We start from the raw sequence: 14,963 nt of genomic DNA, 5'->3' as shown, positions 1-14,963 counted from the left end.
CCACACACACACACACACACACACACACACACACACACACACACACACACACACACACACACACACACACGCTATTGTATCCTGGTGTTTGGATTAGAGTCACCCAGGGACAGATCCATCACCTCTAATGCGACAGACACACACAACCCTGTCGCTAAAGACACACACACACAGAAATACATCAGCGTAAGCCCAGGAAGCTTCTATCCTCATCTGCAGACAGGATGATGTCATGAATCATACTTCAAACACACACACACACACACACACACACACACACACACACACACACACACACACACACACACACACACACACACACACACACACACACACACCTTTACAACTTACTGGGGGAATCTCACATTAACACATTAACATCATACAGATCTGATGTGTCTATAAAAAGCACTGCAATCTGTAGCTTAAAGCTCCGAGGCTCGGCTGCTTTGATGTTGCCTTGAACCCACAGTATATCTGCGCTTGACAGGGCTGCAGACAGACAGAGCGAAATGGGGAGAGATTTAGACTGACCACAGCCGTCTAAACATGTTCACACAGCTCGTGGGGGAAATCGCCCCCCCCCCCACACACAGACAGACAGACCAGACAGAGACAGACAGACAGACAGTAAAACATCACAGACCAACTGAGAATCTAAGGTTCGTGTCCATATTTAAAATCTAGTATCCTTCTGAAGACATAGAATATCCCAAAAAGAGCCATCACACACACACACACACACACTCTCTTTACCTGGCCAGAGTTCCTGGGATGCCGCGGAAACCTGAAGTGTGGGGGAGAATGCCGAGTTGGACAGAGAGCTTCATTAGTCCATACCGCTGAGTTACACACTGAGCTTTACAACCTCTCTCTCTCTCTCCTTCTGCTCCTCTCACTCGATCCCTCTCCTTCTGCCTCTCCCTCTGCCGGTCTCACTCTCTCTTTGTGTCTACCTCCTCCCTCCCACGCCTTTATCCCGTGCTCACTCGGGCCCTTTCTGTGTTTTTTGACTGTCTTCTGCACTCATCCCTCCCTCTCCCTCTTTTCTCTCTCTCTCTCCTGTCGCCTTATCTCTTCTTGCTTATCCCCCCCCCCCCATCTCTCTTTCTCTCTGGACTGAGTGAGGGAAGCGTGAAAGAGACAGAGTGTTCACCCATGGTGCTTGTAATCGGATCTTCCCCGAGCCCAGTTCAGCAGTTCACTGTTGCAGCCAGACCCGTAACATTACAGCACGACGACATCTCCCAAATAAGACATTCCCAAATCCTACGGAACCAAAACAAGGCATCTTCAAAATGACTCGACAGTATGAAGCTACAGTCCACTCATAGTATGATCATAGCCACACAGACAGACTCAACCACACACACACATACAAAACACTCCTCCTTAGTATCAACTAAGATATTCCCAATTCCAACATTCCCAACACGGACGTTCCCAACTTCCCATCCATGTAATGTGTGTCAGTGTGTGTGATCCCGGAGTTCCCAGACAGATCCACCCTGACTGACTGACAGCCCCATTACTAATTAGAGATCAGCCCAGCAGCATGGCCCGAACCCACAGCCTCCTGCTGGCAGCGCAACCTACGTATTAACTACCGCCCAGCCATTTAGAGCCAATCAGAAAGGACGATGACACGAACCACGGCCGACCCCCATTGAGCATAGTAAAGAGTAGAAGTTCCAAGCATGAAACTCGAACACTGAAACGTCAGAAAGTTATGGGTTCAATTGATGGGCGTGATTAGACTTCAATCAATTCAGTTGATTTTTGTGTCGATTTCTGAGCAGGCAGAAATCTATCTATCTAAGTAAGGCAAAGGCCTTCACAGCCGTGTGGTAGTTTGTAGAAATGGAGTTAAATGGATTCTTTTGAGCATTGGCCTTTCGGATTAGGTTAGGTGTACAGACAGACTATTCTCTTTATAAAAGTATCTGGTGAAAAGAAAACAAAAAAAAACACTGCCTTTGTAAGTACCAGGCATTATCGTGATGATGAAAAACGGGAGCGAGTCCTAGGAGACTGCAACACTGACACTAACATTCACAAGTCCCCACAGCAAATACTCTTAGAAAGTTTAGAAAAGGCTAAGTAACAGAAGGAGAGTAGGAGACAGAGGAGAGAGAAATGGAGAGACAGTAGGGGAGAGAGAGACGGGAGAAGGTAGGGGGGAGAGAGATGGAGAGACAGTAGGGGAGAGAGAGACGGGAGAAGGTAGGGGGGAGAGAGATGGAGAGACAATGGGGGAGAGAGAGACGGGAGAAGGTAGGGGAGAGAGAGATGGAGAGACAATGGGGGTTAGAGAGACGGGAGAGAGTAGGGGAGAGAGAGATAATGAGGGTTAGAGAGACTAGAGAGAGTAGGGGAGAGAGAGATGGAAGGAGACAGTAGAGGGGAGAGCGATGGAAAGGGACAGCCGGGGTTAAAGAGACGGGAGAAAGTAGGCGAGAGAGAGATGGAGAGACAATGGGGGTTAGAGAGACGGAAAGAGACAATGGGGGTTAGAGAGACGGAAAGAGACAATGGGGGTTAGAGAGACGGAAAGAGACAGTAGGGGAGAGAGAGATGGAGAGACAGTAGGGGAGAGAGAGATGGAGAGAGAGAGACAGTAGGGGAGAGAGAGATGGAGAGAGAGAGAGACAGTAGGGGAGAGAGAGATGGAGAGAGAGAGAGACAGTAGGGGAGAGAGAGATGGAGAGAGAGAGAGACAGTAGGGGAGAGAGAGATGGAGAGAGAGAGAGACAGTAGGGGAGAGAGAGATGGAGAGAGAGAGAGACAGTAGGGGAGAGAGAGGGAGAGAGAGAGACAGTAGGGGAGAGAGAGATGGAGAGAGAGAGAGACAGTAGGGGAGAGAGAGATGGAGAGAGAGAGAGACAGTAGGGGAGAGAGAGATGGAGAGAGAGAGAGACAGTAGGGGAGAGAGAGATGGAGAGAGAGAGAGACAGTAGGGGAGAGAGAGATGGAGAGAGAGAGAGACAGTAGGGGAGAGAGAGATGGAGAGAGAGAGACAGTAGGGGAGAGAGAGATGGAGAGAGAGAGACAGTAGGGGAGAGAGAGATGGAGAGAGACAGTAGGGGAGAGAGAGATGGAGAGAGAGAGACAGTAGGGGAGAGAGAGATGGAAAGAGACAGTAGGGGAGAGAGAGATGGAAAGAGACAGTAGGGGAGAGAGAGATGGAAAGAGACAGTAGGGGAAAGAGAGATGGAGAGAGACAGTAGGGGAGAGAGAGATGGAGACAATGTATGCTTGGGCGGTATACCATATACCGGGGTATTTGAAAAAAAGCCATGAGCTCAATACCGTCAAGTTATTTATTTTCAATAAATGGGACTATTTCTAGCTACTTTTTAAGTTAATACCTGCAATCAACCTGTGTAATACGCTAGGAGATAAAGCAGATTGCGTTCTTCATTTCACCTGTCACATTATTTAGCATTATGAAGCTCACCGTAGTTCCCCAGAACAGTTGAGCCAGTCACACGTTCGTTGTTAAGAGCACAACAAGAGAAAGCGGGACCTGGTGAGTCCATAGCGTTCTGACGGTAAGTCTCTGTCGTGCAGCGCACACGAGGTGATGAAGCTACACTCGAACGCAATTCACTACTAAACAATTCACTGCTAAACAATTCACTGCTAAACAATTCACTGCTGAACAATTCACTGCTGAACAATTCACTGCTAAACAATTCACTGCTAAACATCTTACAGCGGCTTTCTGCCGCGTTTTAGAAGTCAAAAAAGCTCTGCTATCCGAGTTATCTGCACAGCTGCCATTCTTTCCCCGTGCTTCCTCCTAGCGCTTTATTCCTCCTCCATGATTGTCTCCTCTGCTCTGAGTACACATTCTGCTCTTCCTACCAGAAAAGCGTGCATCACAACTTTGTTTACTTGCACAATGTCTCTCGTTCACTTTCGCTTGTAAATGTCCACACTCACCGAAAATGCCAGTTGGTAGCTACTAACTATGCTTGTATAACTTTATGAGCTGAATTTGCCTGTCTTTGCAATTCGTTTATGTTCACTTTTGCTCGATAGCATTTAGCTAACAGCTTACTGTACGCGTGATTTCGCTATTACTTGGCCTAATTTTGTTAGGATTTTGGCAATAGAGGCCCAATGGCTTTTTTTGGGGTGCTTTTTAGCGCCCCCTTGTGTGCTATGCCGGTAATAACGTAAATCCCGGGATGGCAGAAGAACAGTATGACGATATGAAAATCTGGAGACAGAAGGTGAGAGAGGAAAAAGAGACAGAGAGAGACAGCAGGGGAGAGAGGGACAGTAGGTGAGAGAATAGACTCTGAACTGACCCAAATCAACACATTCCTGGGCTACCGCCTTAGTTTCTCCGCCGTGTCCCCTAAGATAGCCCTCTGTTTTCACACACAGGTCAGGGGTCATGAACCCTGCTGTTATTCAACTGGGACCGCTGACCAATGAGAAAATGCTGCCGTTGGGGCTGGACCCATGGGAGTGTCCGACAGCGTCCTGAGAAAACCTTCCGTTTAAGTTGTTCTCTGTTTGTTTAGTTTTTCTTATGATATATGTGTCTCTGGGGAAGTGTGGTTCTTTAAGCTCTGCCCGTATTGTTACCCGGCTCAGCTCGCTCCAACTCTTACATACATTTGCGCATGCACTTCGCCTCTCCTGAGTCCGTAGGGGAGTTGCAGCGACGGGACAAGACTGTAACTACCAATTGGATATCACGAAATTGGGGAGAAAAAGGGGTAAAAGTACCACAACAAAAATCCTAAAAATGATGCACGCACGCGCACACACACGCTCAGACGTAGACAATAACCTCTGGACAACAAGGAATTTCCTCAGTTTAAGGGGGAGCTACTGTTACTCAGACTGTTGTGGGATCAGATGACTAGTCCTGTAGACTGCTGTTAGAGACAGCGTGAGTGGATGGGACACGGGGTTACACGCTAGACATGAGCTCACTCTAATATAGATCCCCGACGGGTGAGTGGGCACAGATGATATCATGGGGTAGGGGACAGGTGAGGCTTACACACTCAGAGACCAGCGTACCTGCACATGCACGCATACTATACACCCCATTAATCCTTCGCACTGCAATGCATTCAAAGACGGACCGTTTGTTCTATGGGAATAAAGGCAAGGATGAGAAAAGAGTCTTGAGAGGACGTTCAGTCATATATACCCGACATCCGCGACATCAGCGACGGGCACAGACAAACCAGATGTGTTTTTAGAAGTGCCCCATCATGAGAACTCTAGCTTGGCTGCACCACTACAACCTCAACACAAAACCTCCAAACTAACCCTGACCCCAAACCTCCTCCAAACCTATTCTTTAGTGTAGACAGCCAGGAGGAACACAAACCAGTGTGTGTGTGTGTGTGTGTGTGTTTGTGTGGGTTGTATCTAAAGTATGTGTTTGGGCCTGGGCTGTGTGTGTACTGACTGAGCTGACTCTACACACAACCACTTTTTGGTTGTCCGTCTGTAAACACCACCTCTGGCCCCTCTCTACACAGGGGGGAGTGAGGGAGACACTGGGGAAGAGGGGAGGGCAGTTTGAACAGGACCCTGGGGATTGGGTGTGAGAATAGGGGAGGGAGTGAGGGAGAAATGGGAGAGAGGTACAGGGTGAGGGAGGGGGAGAGTGAGGAAGTGAATGGGCGTGGGGGGGTGAGTGAGGGAGGGAGGGAGGGAGGGGAGAGGTAGAGGGAGGGAGAGAATGGGAAGGCATAGGGGAAGAGAGAGGGAAAAGGAGCGGTGGAGAGGATCTTGGACGGGACAGGACTCAGTGCATTCCTTCTCCTTGTGGACATCCTTGTGTGGTGGCTAAATGACACAGCTGATCCCGCAGCACGGAGAAACGACACGACTACTGGACGACTGGACTGCAGGGTCAGGAATGCACCTCTTCCTCTAGTCTCTCTTCCTCTTACTCACCCTAGCCTCATTTCTAATTTTTCCGAGCTTGAGTAAACATATTTTAACGTGTGAAACAAACAAGACCTAAAAACGACATGAAATGCGTGTTACATTCTCAAACTTTCTCCCTTGCAACACAAACACCCCTTTCTCTCTCTCTCTTTTTTCCTCCCTCCCTCCCTCTCTATCTCTCTATCTCTCGCTCTCTCTGCTTTGAGTCAACCGACTTACCCTGATCCATAAAAGAAATACACCCAATACAGATGTGGGAGAGACACCACCGCACGCAGACACGCACACAAACCGCACACACAATCACAAAGCACACACACACTGATCGAAAGGACACAGTGGGAGGCAGACATACAAGTGTGGAATTTCACATTGACAGAAGACATACACACACACACACACCAGACCAAACACCAGATCATACACACACACCAGACCATAAACACACTGTAAACGACCTCATCTCATTTATCCAGTCCTCACTTTAACTGGCTAAAGGGGACACAAGGTGTCTGTGTCTGTACGTGTGTGTTTGTGCATATGTGTGAGTCCCTCCCATACTAAGTGTGAATAATCACATTGATCTTGTTACCTCGAGTCCCACCACTCCGCACAGTTTTACCCCCCCTCAACAATCCAACCCCCCGTGAGGGAGAGGAGGTATCACTTACCCTTTACCACGTTACGCAGGCCGAGAGGGCAGGAGGGGCTCAGCAACCCCTCACAGCAGAATCCCAAACCAACCAGTTCAGGTTGTCCAACACGGTCTGTTACTCAGAACCAATATCCACACGGCAGGGGCAGGGGATGAAAGGTTTTTTTTCATTTCTCTCTCTTTCAGTCTCTCTCTCTCTCTCTCTGTCAGACTTCCCTTCTTTCACGTTTCACATGTTTTCTCCACGCTCTTCTGATCACACTCCAGAATAGAAGACAGCCATTGTGATGCAGTGGCCTGATGGCAGGCAGTCAGTATGTCCCAGTGTTGAGGTCCCTGCCACTCTCTGTGGCACAGCAAGGCTCAACACCACTTCCCTGAGCACTAATCCAATAAAAGTCAGCCAGCCGGAGACAAAGGCATAGACCATTACAGCAGAGTGTGTGCGTGTGTCAGAGAGAGAGAGCGAAGGAGATAACTGAAAACGTCCTCTCTCTCTCCCTGTGTGTAAGAACCACACCCTCTATGTGTGTTTGTGTGTGTCCAGGGGCGAGGCAGGTGTGCTGGCGACAGAGGGAAAGCCCAGGGGGAAGAGAGGGTCCATAGATGCACCAGTATCCATGGCTACAACCACATCAGTACACTCTCCTAGGAGTCTCTATCTCTTTCTCTCGCTGTCTCTTTCTCTCTCACACACACACACGTCTCAGATTCCTCTCCTCCACTACAACTTGTTAAATCCTATTGTCTATCTTTCCCTTCTCTTTTTTGTCAATTTAACTTTCCTTCGCTATATTTCCCCCTCTTTGTCCCAGTCGTATACTCTCTCTCTTTTTCTGACAGAGGGAAAGCCCAGGGGGAAGAGGGGGTCCATAGATGCACCAGTATCCATGGCTACAACCACATCAGTACACTCTCCTAGGAGTCTCTCTCTATCTGAATTATGACCTATGACCTGGTCTAATCCCATACTCTCCCTCACACCGGAGAAGGCAAGGGTGTGTGTGCTCAGGAGTACAGGGGCACTTCCGCAGCTGGGGTACGTGCGTGTGTGTTTGGGGGCAATCAGTGACTTGGGAAAATAGTTCAGCTGAAAGGTCAACGTTCAAAGTGAAGCTCCAGATACCACACACTGTGTGGAGTTCAGACTCCTGTCGTCTTGTGGACCGTGGGGCTGAGACTGCTCTGGTGCATGTGCGTGCGTGAATGCGTGCTTCTGTGTGTGTGTGTGTGTGTGTGTGTGTGTGTGTGTGCGCGTGCGTGGACTATGATGTTGAGACTGCTCTAGTATGCCGCAAGCGTTTCAGAGCAGCGTTATATGTGATGACAAAGACACGCCACAGGGGACACGCCACAGGGGACACGCCACAGGGGACACAGGAACGTGCTGTTCTTGCATAGAGCATGGCTAAAGGGGATTTATAGCATTTTGCGTTCCATGTATAAGTCAAGAAGTGTGTGTGTGTGTGTGTGTGTGTGTGTGTGTGTGTGTGTGTGTGAGAGAGATAGCCAGAGAAAAGCCTTGAAGCAGACAAAAGGTGTGAGTGATCCATTATCCATTCATCAGCTAATCAAACTATTCAAACTAATCAAACCAATAAAACCAATCAATCAAATTAATCAATCAATCAAACTAATCAAAAGAGTCAAACTAATCAAACCAAAGTAAGTGCTTCCAAAAACACTGACTACAGACTTTGCCGCGGCCGACATTCACTACTCCAACCATAGATAAACACAGAATGTAGAAAGCTGTCAGTAGCAGAGTCATCAGGTGCAATTACTATCGCTAACACCCACACCCAGACACAAAGACACACCGATGATAGCATTAGGATAGCATTGGGATAGCAATGGGATGGCATTGGGATAGCATTAGGCCAGTAACAAACCCATCTTCTCCTCTTGCCTCACTATCCAAACACTCCTGGTATTCCAGACCAGAGCCCATGTGCTGCCGGAATCATGAGACTCTCAAAATGAACGCCCCCGGAATACTTGAGCTTTGATATCGGATCTGATCCTAGAGGGTCGACGTTACGTGAACAGTCTTAGAACGAGACACAGAGAAATGTTATTTGGGGGCACTGGGTTTAACACACACGCACGCGCAGTTTATTAGCACGCAAAAAAAGGCCTCCCTGGTTAGGTTATCAGAGAAACATGATCGGTGGTTCATGAAATGACAGGAGAGAGGGAGAGAAGATTGCGATTGTACATGTTTAGAGCCCGGAGCAAAACCACAGCATCCTCTTCGCTGGAGAGAGGGAAACAGACACCACACAAGAGAGAGAGAGAGACGGAGGAAAGAGGAGGGAGAGACAGTGGAAAGAGGAGGGCGAGACAGTGGAAAGAGGAGAGAGAGACAGTGGAAAGAGGAGGGAGAGACAGTGGAAAGAGGAGGGAGAGACAGTGGAAAGAGGAGGGAGAGACAGTGGAAAGAGGAGGGAGAGACAGTGGAAAGAGGAGGGAGAGACAGTGGAAAGAGGAGGGAGAGACAGTGGAAAGAGGAGGGAGAGACAGTGGAAAGAGGAGAGAGAGACAGTGGAAAGAGGAGGGAGAGACAGTGGAAAGAGGAGGGAGAGACAGTGGAAAGAGGAGGGAGAGACAGTGGAAAGAGGAGGGAGAGACAGTGGAAAGAGGAGGGAGAGACAGTGGAAAGAGGAGGGAGAGACAGTGGAAAGAGGAGGGAGAGACAGTGGAAAGAGGAGGGAGAGACAGTGGAAAGAGGAGGGAGAGACAGTGGAAAGAGGAGGGAGAGACAGTGGAAAGAGGAGAGAGAGACAGTGGAAAGAGGAGAGAGAGACAGTGGAAAGAGGAGGGAGAGACAGTGGAAAGAGGAGGGAGAGACAGTGGAAAGAGGAGAGAGAGACAGTGGAAAGAGGAGGGAGAGACAGTGGAAAGAGGAGGGAGAGACAGTGGAAAGAGGAGGGAGAGACAGTGGAAAGAGGAGAGAGAGACAGTGGAAAGAGGAGGGAGAGACAGTGGAAAGAGGAGGGAGAGACAGTGGAAAGAGGAGGGAGAGACAGTGGAAAGAGGAGGGAGAGACAGTGGAAAGAGGAGGGAGAGACAGTGGAAAGAGGAGTGAGAGACAGTGGAAAGAGGAGTGAGAGACAGTGGAAAGAGGAGTGAGAGACAGTGGAAAGAGGAGTGAGAGACAGTGGAAAGAGGAGGGAGAGACAGTGGAAAGAGGAGGGAGAGACAGTGGAAAGAGAGAGCAAAAGGGGGAATGAAGAGTGAAAGAGTGAAAGAGTGAGAGAGTGAGAGAGTGAGAGAGTGAGAGAGAGAGAGAGTGAGAGAGAGAGAGAGAGAGAGAGAGAGAGAGAGAGAGAGAGGAAGCGATTCTGTCCATCCGTTTTACTGCCAAGTGTAACCTTTACCTGAGAACCTCCCTACTTCTCAATTGCCTGAGGGGCCTAGTCAAGTCCAGACAGGTACGGAAATGGGCATTGGGGTTGCTGTGGGCTTCAGGGGGTTGGGGTGTTGAGAGGGTGCTGTAAATAACTGTAACTCCTTAGGCTGCGCGCACACACACACACACACTGAGGAAGGGAAGATGTAAACCCTCTGCATAGATCCACTAACACACACACACACACACACCCTGAGGAGGGGAAGATGTAAACCCTCTGCATAGATCCACTAACACACACACACCCTGAGGAGGGGAAGATGTAAACCCTCTGCATAGATCCACACACACACACACACACACCCTGAGGAGGGGAAGATGTAAACTCTCTGCATAGATCCATTAACACACACACACACACACACACACTCCCTGAGGAGGGGAAGATGTAAACCCTCTGCATAGATCCACTAACACACACACACACCCTGGGGAGGGGAAGATGTAAACCCTCTGCATAGATCCACTAACACACACACACCCTGAGGAGGGGAAGATGTAAACCCTCTGCATAGATCCACACACACACACACACACACACACACACACACACACACACACACACACACACACACACACACACACACACACACACACACACACACACACACACACACACACACACACACACACACACACACACCCTGAGGAGGGGAAGATGTAAACTCTCTGCATAGATCCATTAACACACACACACACACCCTGAGGAGGGGAAGATGTAAACTCTCTGCATAGATCCATTAACACACACACACACACACTCACCCTGAGGAGGGGAAGATGTAAACCCTCTGCATAGATCCACTAACACACACACACACCCTGGGGAGGGGAAGATGTAAACCCTCTGCATAGATCCACTAACACACACACACACACACACACACACACACCCTGAGGAGGGGAAGATGTAAACTCTCTGCATAGATCCATTAACACACACACACACACACACACACCCTGAGGAGGGGAAGATGTAAACTCTCTGCATAGATCCATTCACACACACACACACACACACACACACACACACACACACACACACACACACACACACACGAGTGGAGAACAGAGACAAATAAGAGACGGAGGAGAGGAATGAGGGATATACTGTATTTATCATTGTTATGTTAAAAGGTGGTATGGGGTTTTCCTATGTTTGTCCTGTTTCATACTGTATCTACAGGCACACACACACACACACACCACAGAAAAGAGGATCTCTTTGTCCGGTTGGACAAAAGGAATTGAAATCAGCGGACTGATTGTCACAGACGCGTTACTTCCTCATTCTCTGGCCGTGAAATGAAATGAGAGCGGAAAGGCACAAACACATTATTTCATTCGGACACCCGCAGTCTTTTGTCGCTATGGGTCTGTGTTGTCCCATAACTAAAAGGGAGTCTTTGGTAACGACAGTGGCCGTTTGAACTGTAATTTGCATACATTTGAGAGTCAAAACAGTGGCAGTTGTAGTGACTACCCCTCCGTCACCTTCTGATTTGAGGCGTTTTAGTTCCTTTATCAGGAATCACGATACAAAATCATATTCTTACAAAACCGTCGCTGTCCTAGAGAGCTACAGAATACACCGGCGTTTGTTCCAACTCGGCAATGAAACGCCCGATTCACGTCGTCAACGGGCAGCATTCATCAATACCTTGATGAGTTGAATCATTTGTGTTAGTGCTGGGCTGAAACAAAAGCCTGCACATCTGTAGCTCTCCAGAACCAGGGTTGAAGTCCACTGCACCAAATACTCCAGTTCTGGAGTCAGAATCTCCTGTCTTCAGGAGAATTTTCCAAACCCCCCCTTGTGCACCATGACACTTTGAAGCTCTTGACCCCTTAGCCAGAGGTCACAAGGCTTTTAATCCCATTGCCATGGTGATATTTGACACCCCAAGCCCCAAGCCTATCGCTGACTGGACCCTAACGGCAGGCTAAGACGGTGGTGTCCAAAGCAGCATCATTAAGACGTTAAAAGCTGATCTGTTTTATAGGTCTCCAATCCAGTGGTCTACCACAGCCCGTTACAGAGTGGCCAACTAAGGAGCTGATGCGGACTCTCTGTCAGGGCTCGTGAAACTGCAACTACACCCGCGCGTGCACACACACACACACACACACACACACACACACACACAGACACAAACACAAACACAGACACTAGGCATAGTAAGGTGCTCAGCTGTCAAATCCAACTCCCCACCTTCCCAAATCAGCTCCATTAACCCCCCAGTCATCTATTAAATTAGACTGATCTCATTTGAGAACCCCCCCCCCCCCCCCCCCCCCCCCCCCACCACCACACACACACTTTACCCTGAAGCCACTTCAGCCCTGCTATATTATGTTAACGCAGTTATCCACCACTTTCCAACTCTCCCAATTCATGCAAACCAAAACCAGTAACCACATTTGTCAGGCATTCCTTCAGGGGGGGGCTTCTCCATATGTCCCCCCCCCCCCCCCCCCCCTTCCTCTCCTTCCCCCCTACCCTCCATCTCTCTGCATTTTCTTTTCCCCAGAAAGGAGTGGAACGCTCTTTGAAGATCAGTCGGGACTACCAACAAAGAAAGACTACTGGCACAAGTAGTAATGTACTATTAACAAAATAACATCCCTGATAGATTAAAGTAAAAAAATAAATACTACACCGTTAGAATTTAACTGCTTTTCAGACTCCCTCTCTCCACTCTCATCAACAACTGCCAATATGAAAAAGCTCTCTCACACACACCTTCTAGGGGTTTCTTTAATGAAAGGTGAAGGGCAGAGGTAAGAAAGATATGAGCAGGGCGGCAACGAGGCAAGGTCGAAAGGTCAAGATGGGTCAGTGCATGGTGCGAAGAGGAGAGAGACTGGAAGCTTTCATCTCTCACCTTCGGGGTTAGGAGGTGAGGGAGGAGAGGAGAAGAGGTGAGGGCTTAGCTGAGGGGTGTGAGAGAAAGAGAGAAGGAGGGGGAAAACAGAGGTCAAACGGTGGAAAAACAGGAAATCACTCACACCTGCAGATTGAGAGGAGTTAAAACTGCAGTCTTACTTAGCTTTACTAACCCGACTAACCCGACAAAGAAACAACATCAATGGGGTTCCACTCTTTCATACAGGAGCCCTTTTCGGTCTCACACACCCGTCCGCTTCTCTCCCCCACACATACACACACTCTCTATCTTAATAGTGTCATGCCTCCATCCATTTCCCGCTGTCAATTATCCACCTTAATTATCCACCTCCACCCCTCCCTCAATTATCCACCTCCACCCCTCCCTCCTTCTCCCTCGCTCCTTCTTTCTCTCCTTCTTTCTCTCTCTCGCTCTCTCTCTCCCAGAAAGAGGTCAAACTGATTCCCTGGTATCTATTTCCAAGGTCACAAGGACACAAATCCAACCATTTTGTAATTTGGCCCAATGTAAGGACATCTCCCAATGATCTGGTAGAAATGGTATGTGTGTGTGTGTGTGTGTGTTTGTGTGCCTGCGCGTAGTGTCCTACCTGTCAGCGTCTCCCTGGCCCGTGGAGGCGTTGCGTTGGATGGTCTCTCGTACTGCCGCCATGCCCTCGGGTAGACGGTTGAGTCGCCGCGTGTACAGACTCAGACCGCCGTCCGTCATGTAGCTGAGAACAGAAAAGGGCAATGGTCAACATTAGACAACGGCAACGGATTTCAAAGTCTAAGCTCACGTTAAAAATGACACACCACTTCGATTCACATCCCTTTCGATGGAATACAGTTTTTCATGTCAGCTTTCAAGCCGGGAAGAAGGAATCAGAACATGGACCAACCGGTGGTCTAACACCCCAGAGAGCCAACAACTCCATCCCTTTCTGGTGCCCGGGCCGGACAAACAAGACGGACGTTCCTTCCTGCTCGAAAATAAAATCAACAAGGAGAGGCAAGGACATCCATCTTGTTTGTCCGTCCCAGGCACCAGCCTCATCAATCAGGATTAAATGGCTGCTGGACGACTGTACCGGTCACTAACTCCACACCACTGGGGCTCTGTGCACGAACAAAGACACACACACACACACACACACACACACACACACACACACACACACACACACACACACACACACACACACACACACACACACACACACACACACACACACACACACACACACACACGAGCAGCTAGACCAGTACTTCCCCTACATTTCCTAGATGTTGTTCCCGGTGCAATGTTCATTTTGTCACTCTTTTTTTCAGATTCTAGTCTCGTTTTAGTCATTTTGACTCAAATATAATCAAATCAGAGTCACATTTTTGTCACGCGAATAACGATTTAGTGTGGTTATTGTCAAAATGCCGAAAATAGCGGGCCTCAAACGGCCTTTCATTTTAGTAACATAACATGTGTCCTGCTTCCTTATTAAAGCTCGTGTTCCTAGCTCCAACAGTGCCGTAGTATCTAACAGTTCACAACTCTGCCGGGTTTTTTCACGCTCAACAGTTTCCCGTGTGTATCAAGAATGGTCCACCACCCAAAGGACATCCAGCCAACTTGACACAACTGTGGGAAGCACTGGCGTCAACATGGGCCAGCAACTCTGTGGAACGCTTTCGACACCCTGTAGAGTCCGCGCCCCGATGAATTGTGGCTGTTGAGGGCTGCAACTCAACGTTCGGAAGGTGCTCCTAATGTTTGGTAAACTCAGCGTAGGTACGACACCAAACCTACCACACAACCACTGACTGTACACATGCAGTACACCTCGCACATATACTAACTGTACAATCCCAGGGAGTCCCAGAGTAATCGCATCCTCAACCAATCATGAGGAGAGTCACAGGAACTGAACCAGCCAATGTGGTGTGAAAAATAGCCCTTTGTCTGTGCATAGACAGGTTATTGTTTTCATATAGTGTATGGTGAAGACACTTACAAACTGCAAAGACACAGAAGCAAAGACACAGAATAACGCACAGAGATGCATTGTCAACGTCCTCCTAAAAGG

General features: G+C 48.7%; 1 protein-coding gene across 7 annotated transcripts in view; it reads right to left on the bottom strand.

Moving 5' to 3' along the window:
• LOC129854034 (neuron navigator 2-like) overlaps positions 1–14,963 on the bottom strand; it is a 97,189-nt gene that overhangs the window by 39,037 nt on the left and 43,189 nt on the right. For all 7 annotated transcript variants that reach the window (XM_055920641.1, XM_055920643.1, XM_055920644.1 and 4 more), the window contains one exon: positions 13,494–13,616. In XM_055920641.1, coding sequence (XP_055776616.1) covers positions 13,494–13,616 — 123 coding nt within the window. The remainder of the gene's footprint in view (positions 1–13,493; positions 13,617–14,963) is intronic.

The sequence above is a fragment of the Salvelinus fontinalis genome, chromosome 4 (genome assembly GCF_029448725.1).
Source record: "Salvelinus fontinalis isolate EN_2023a chromosome 4, ASM2944872v1, whole genome shotgun sequence".
In the NCBI taxonomy this organism is placed as follows: domain Eukaryota; kingdom Metazoa; phylum Chordata; class Actinopteri; order Salmoniformes; family Salmonidae; genus Salvelinus; species Salvelinus fontinalis.
Note: the sequence above shows the minus strand (reverse complement) of the source record. Positions and strands in the feature narration are given on the sequence as shown.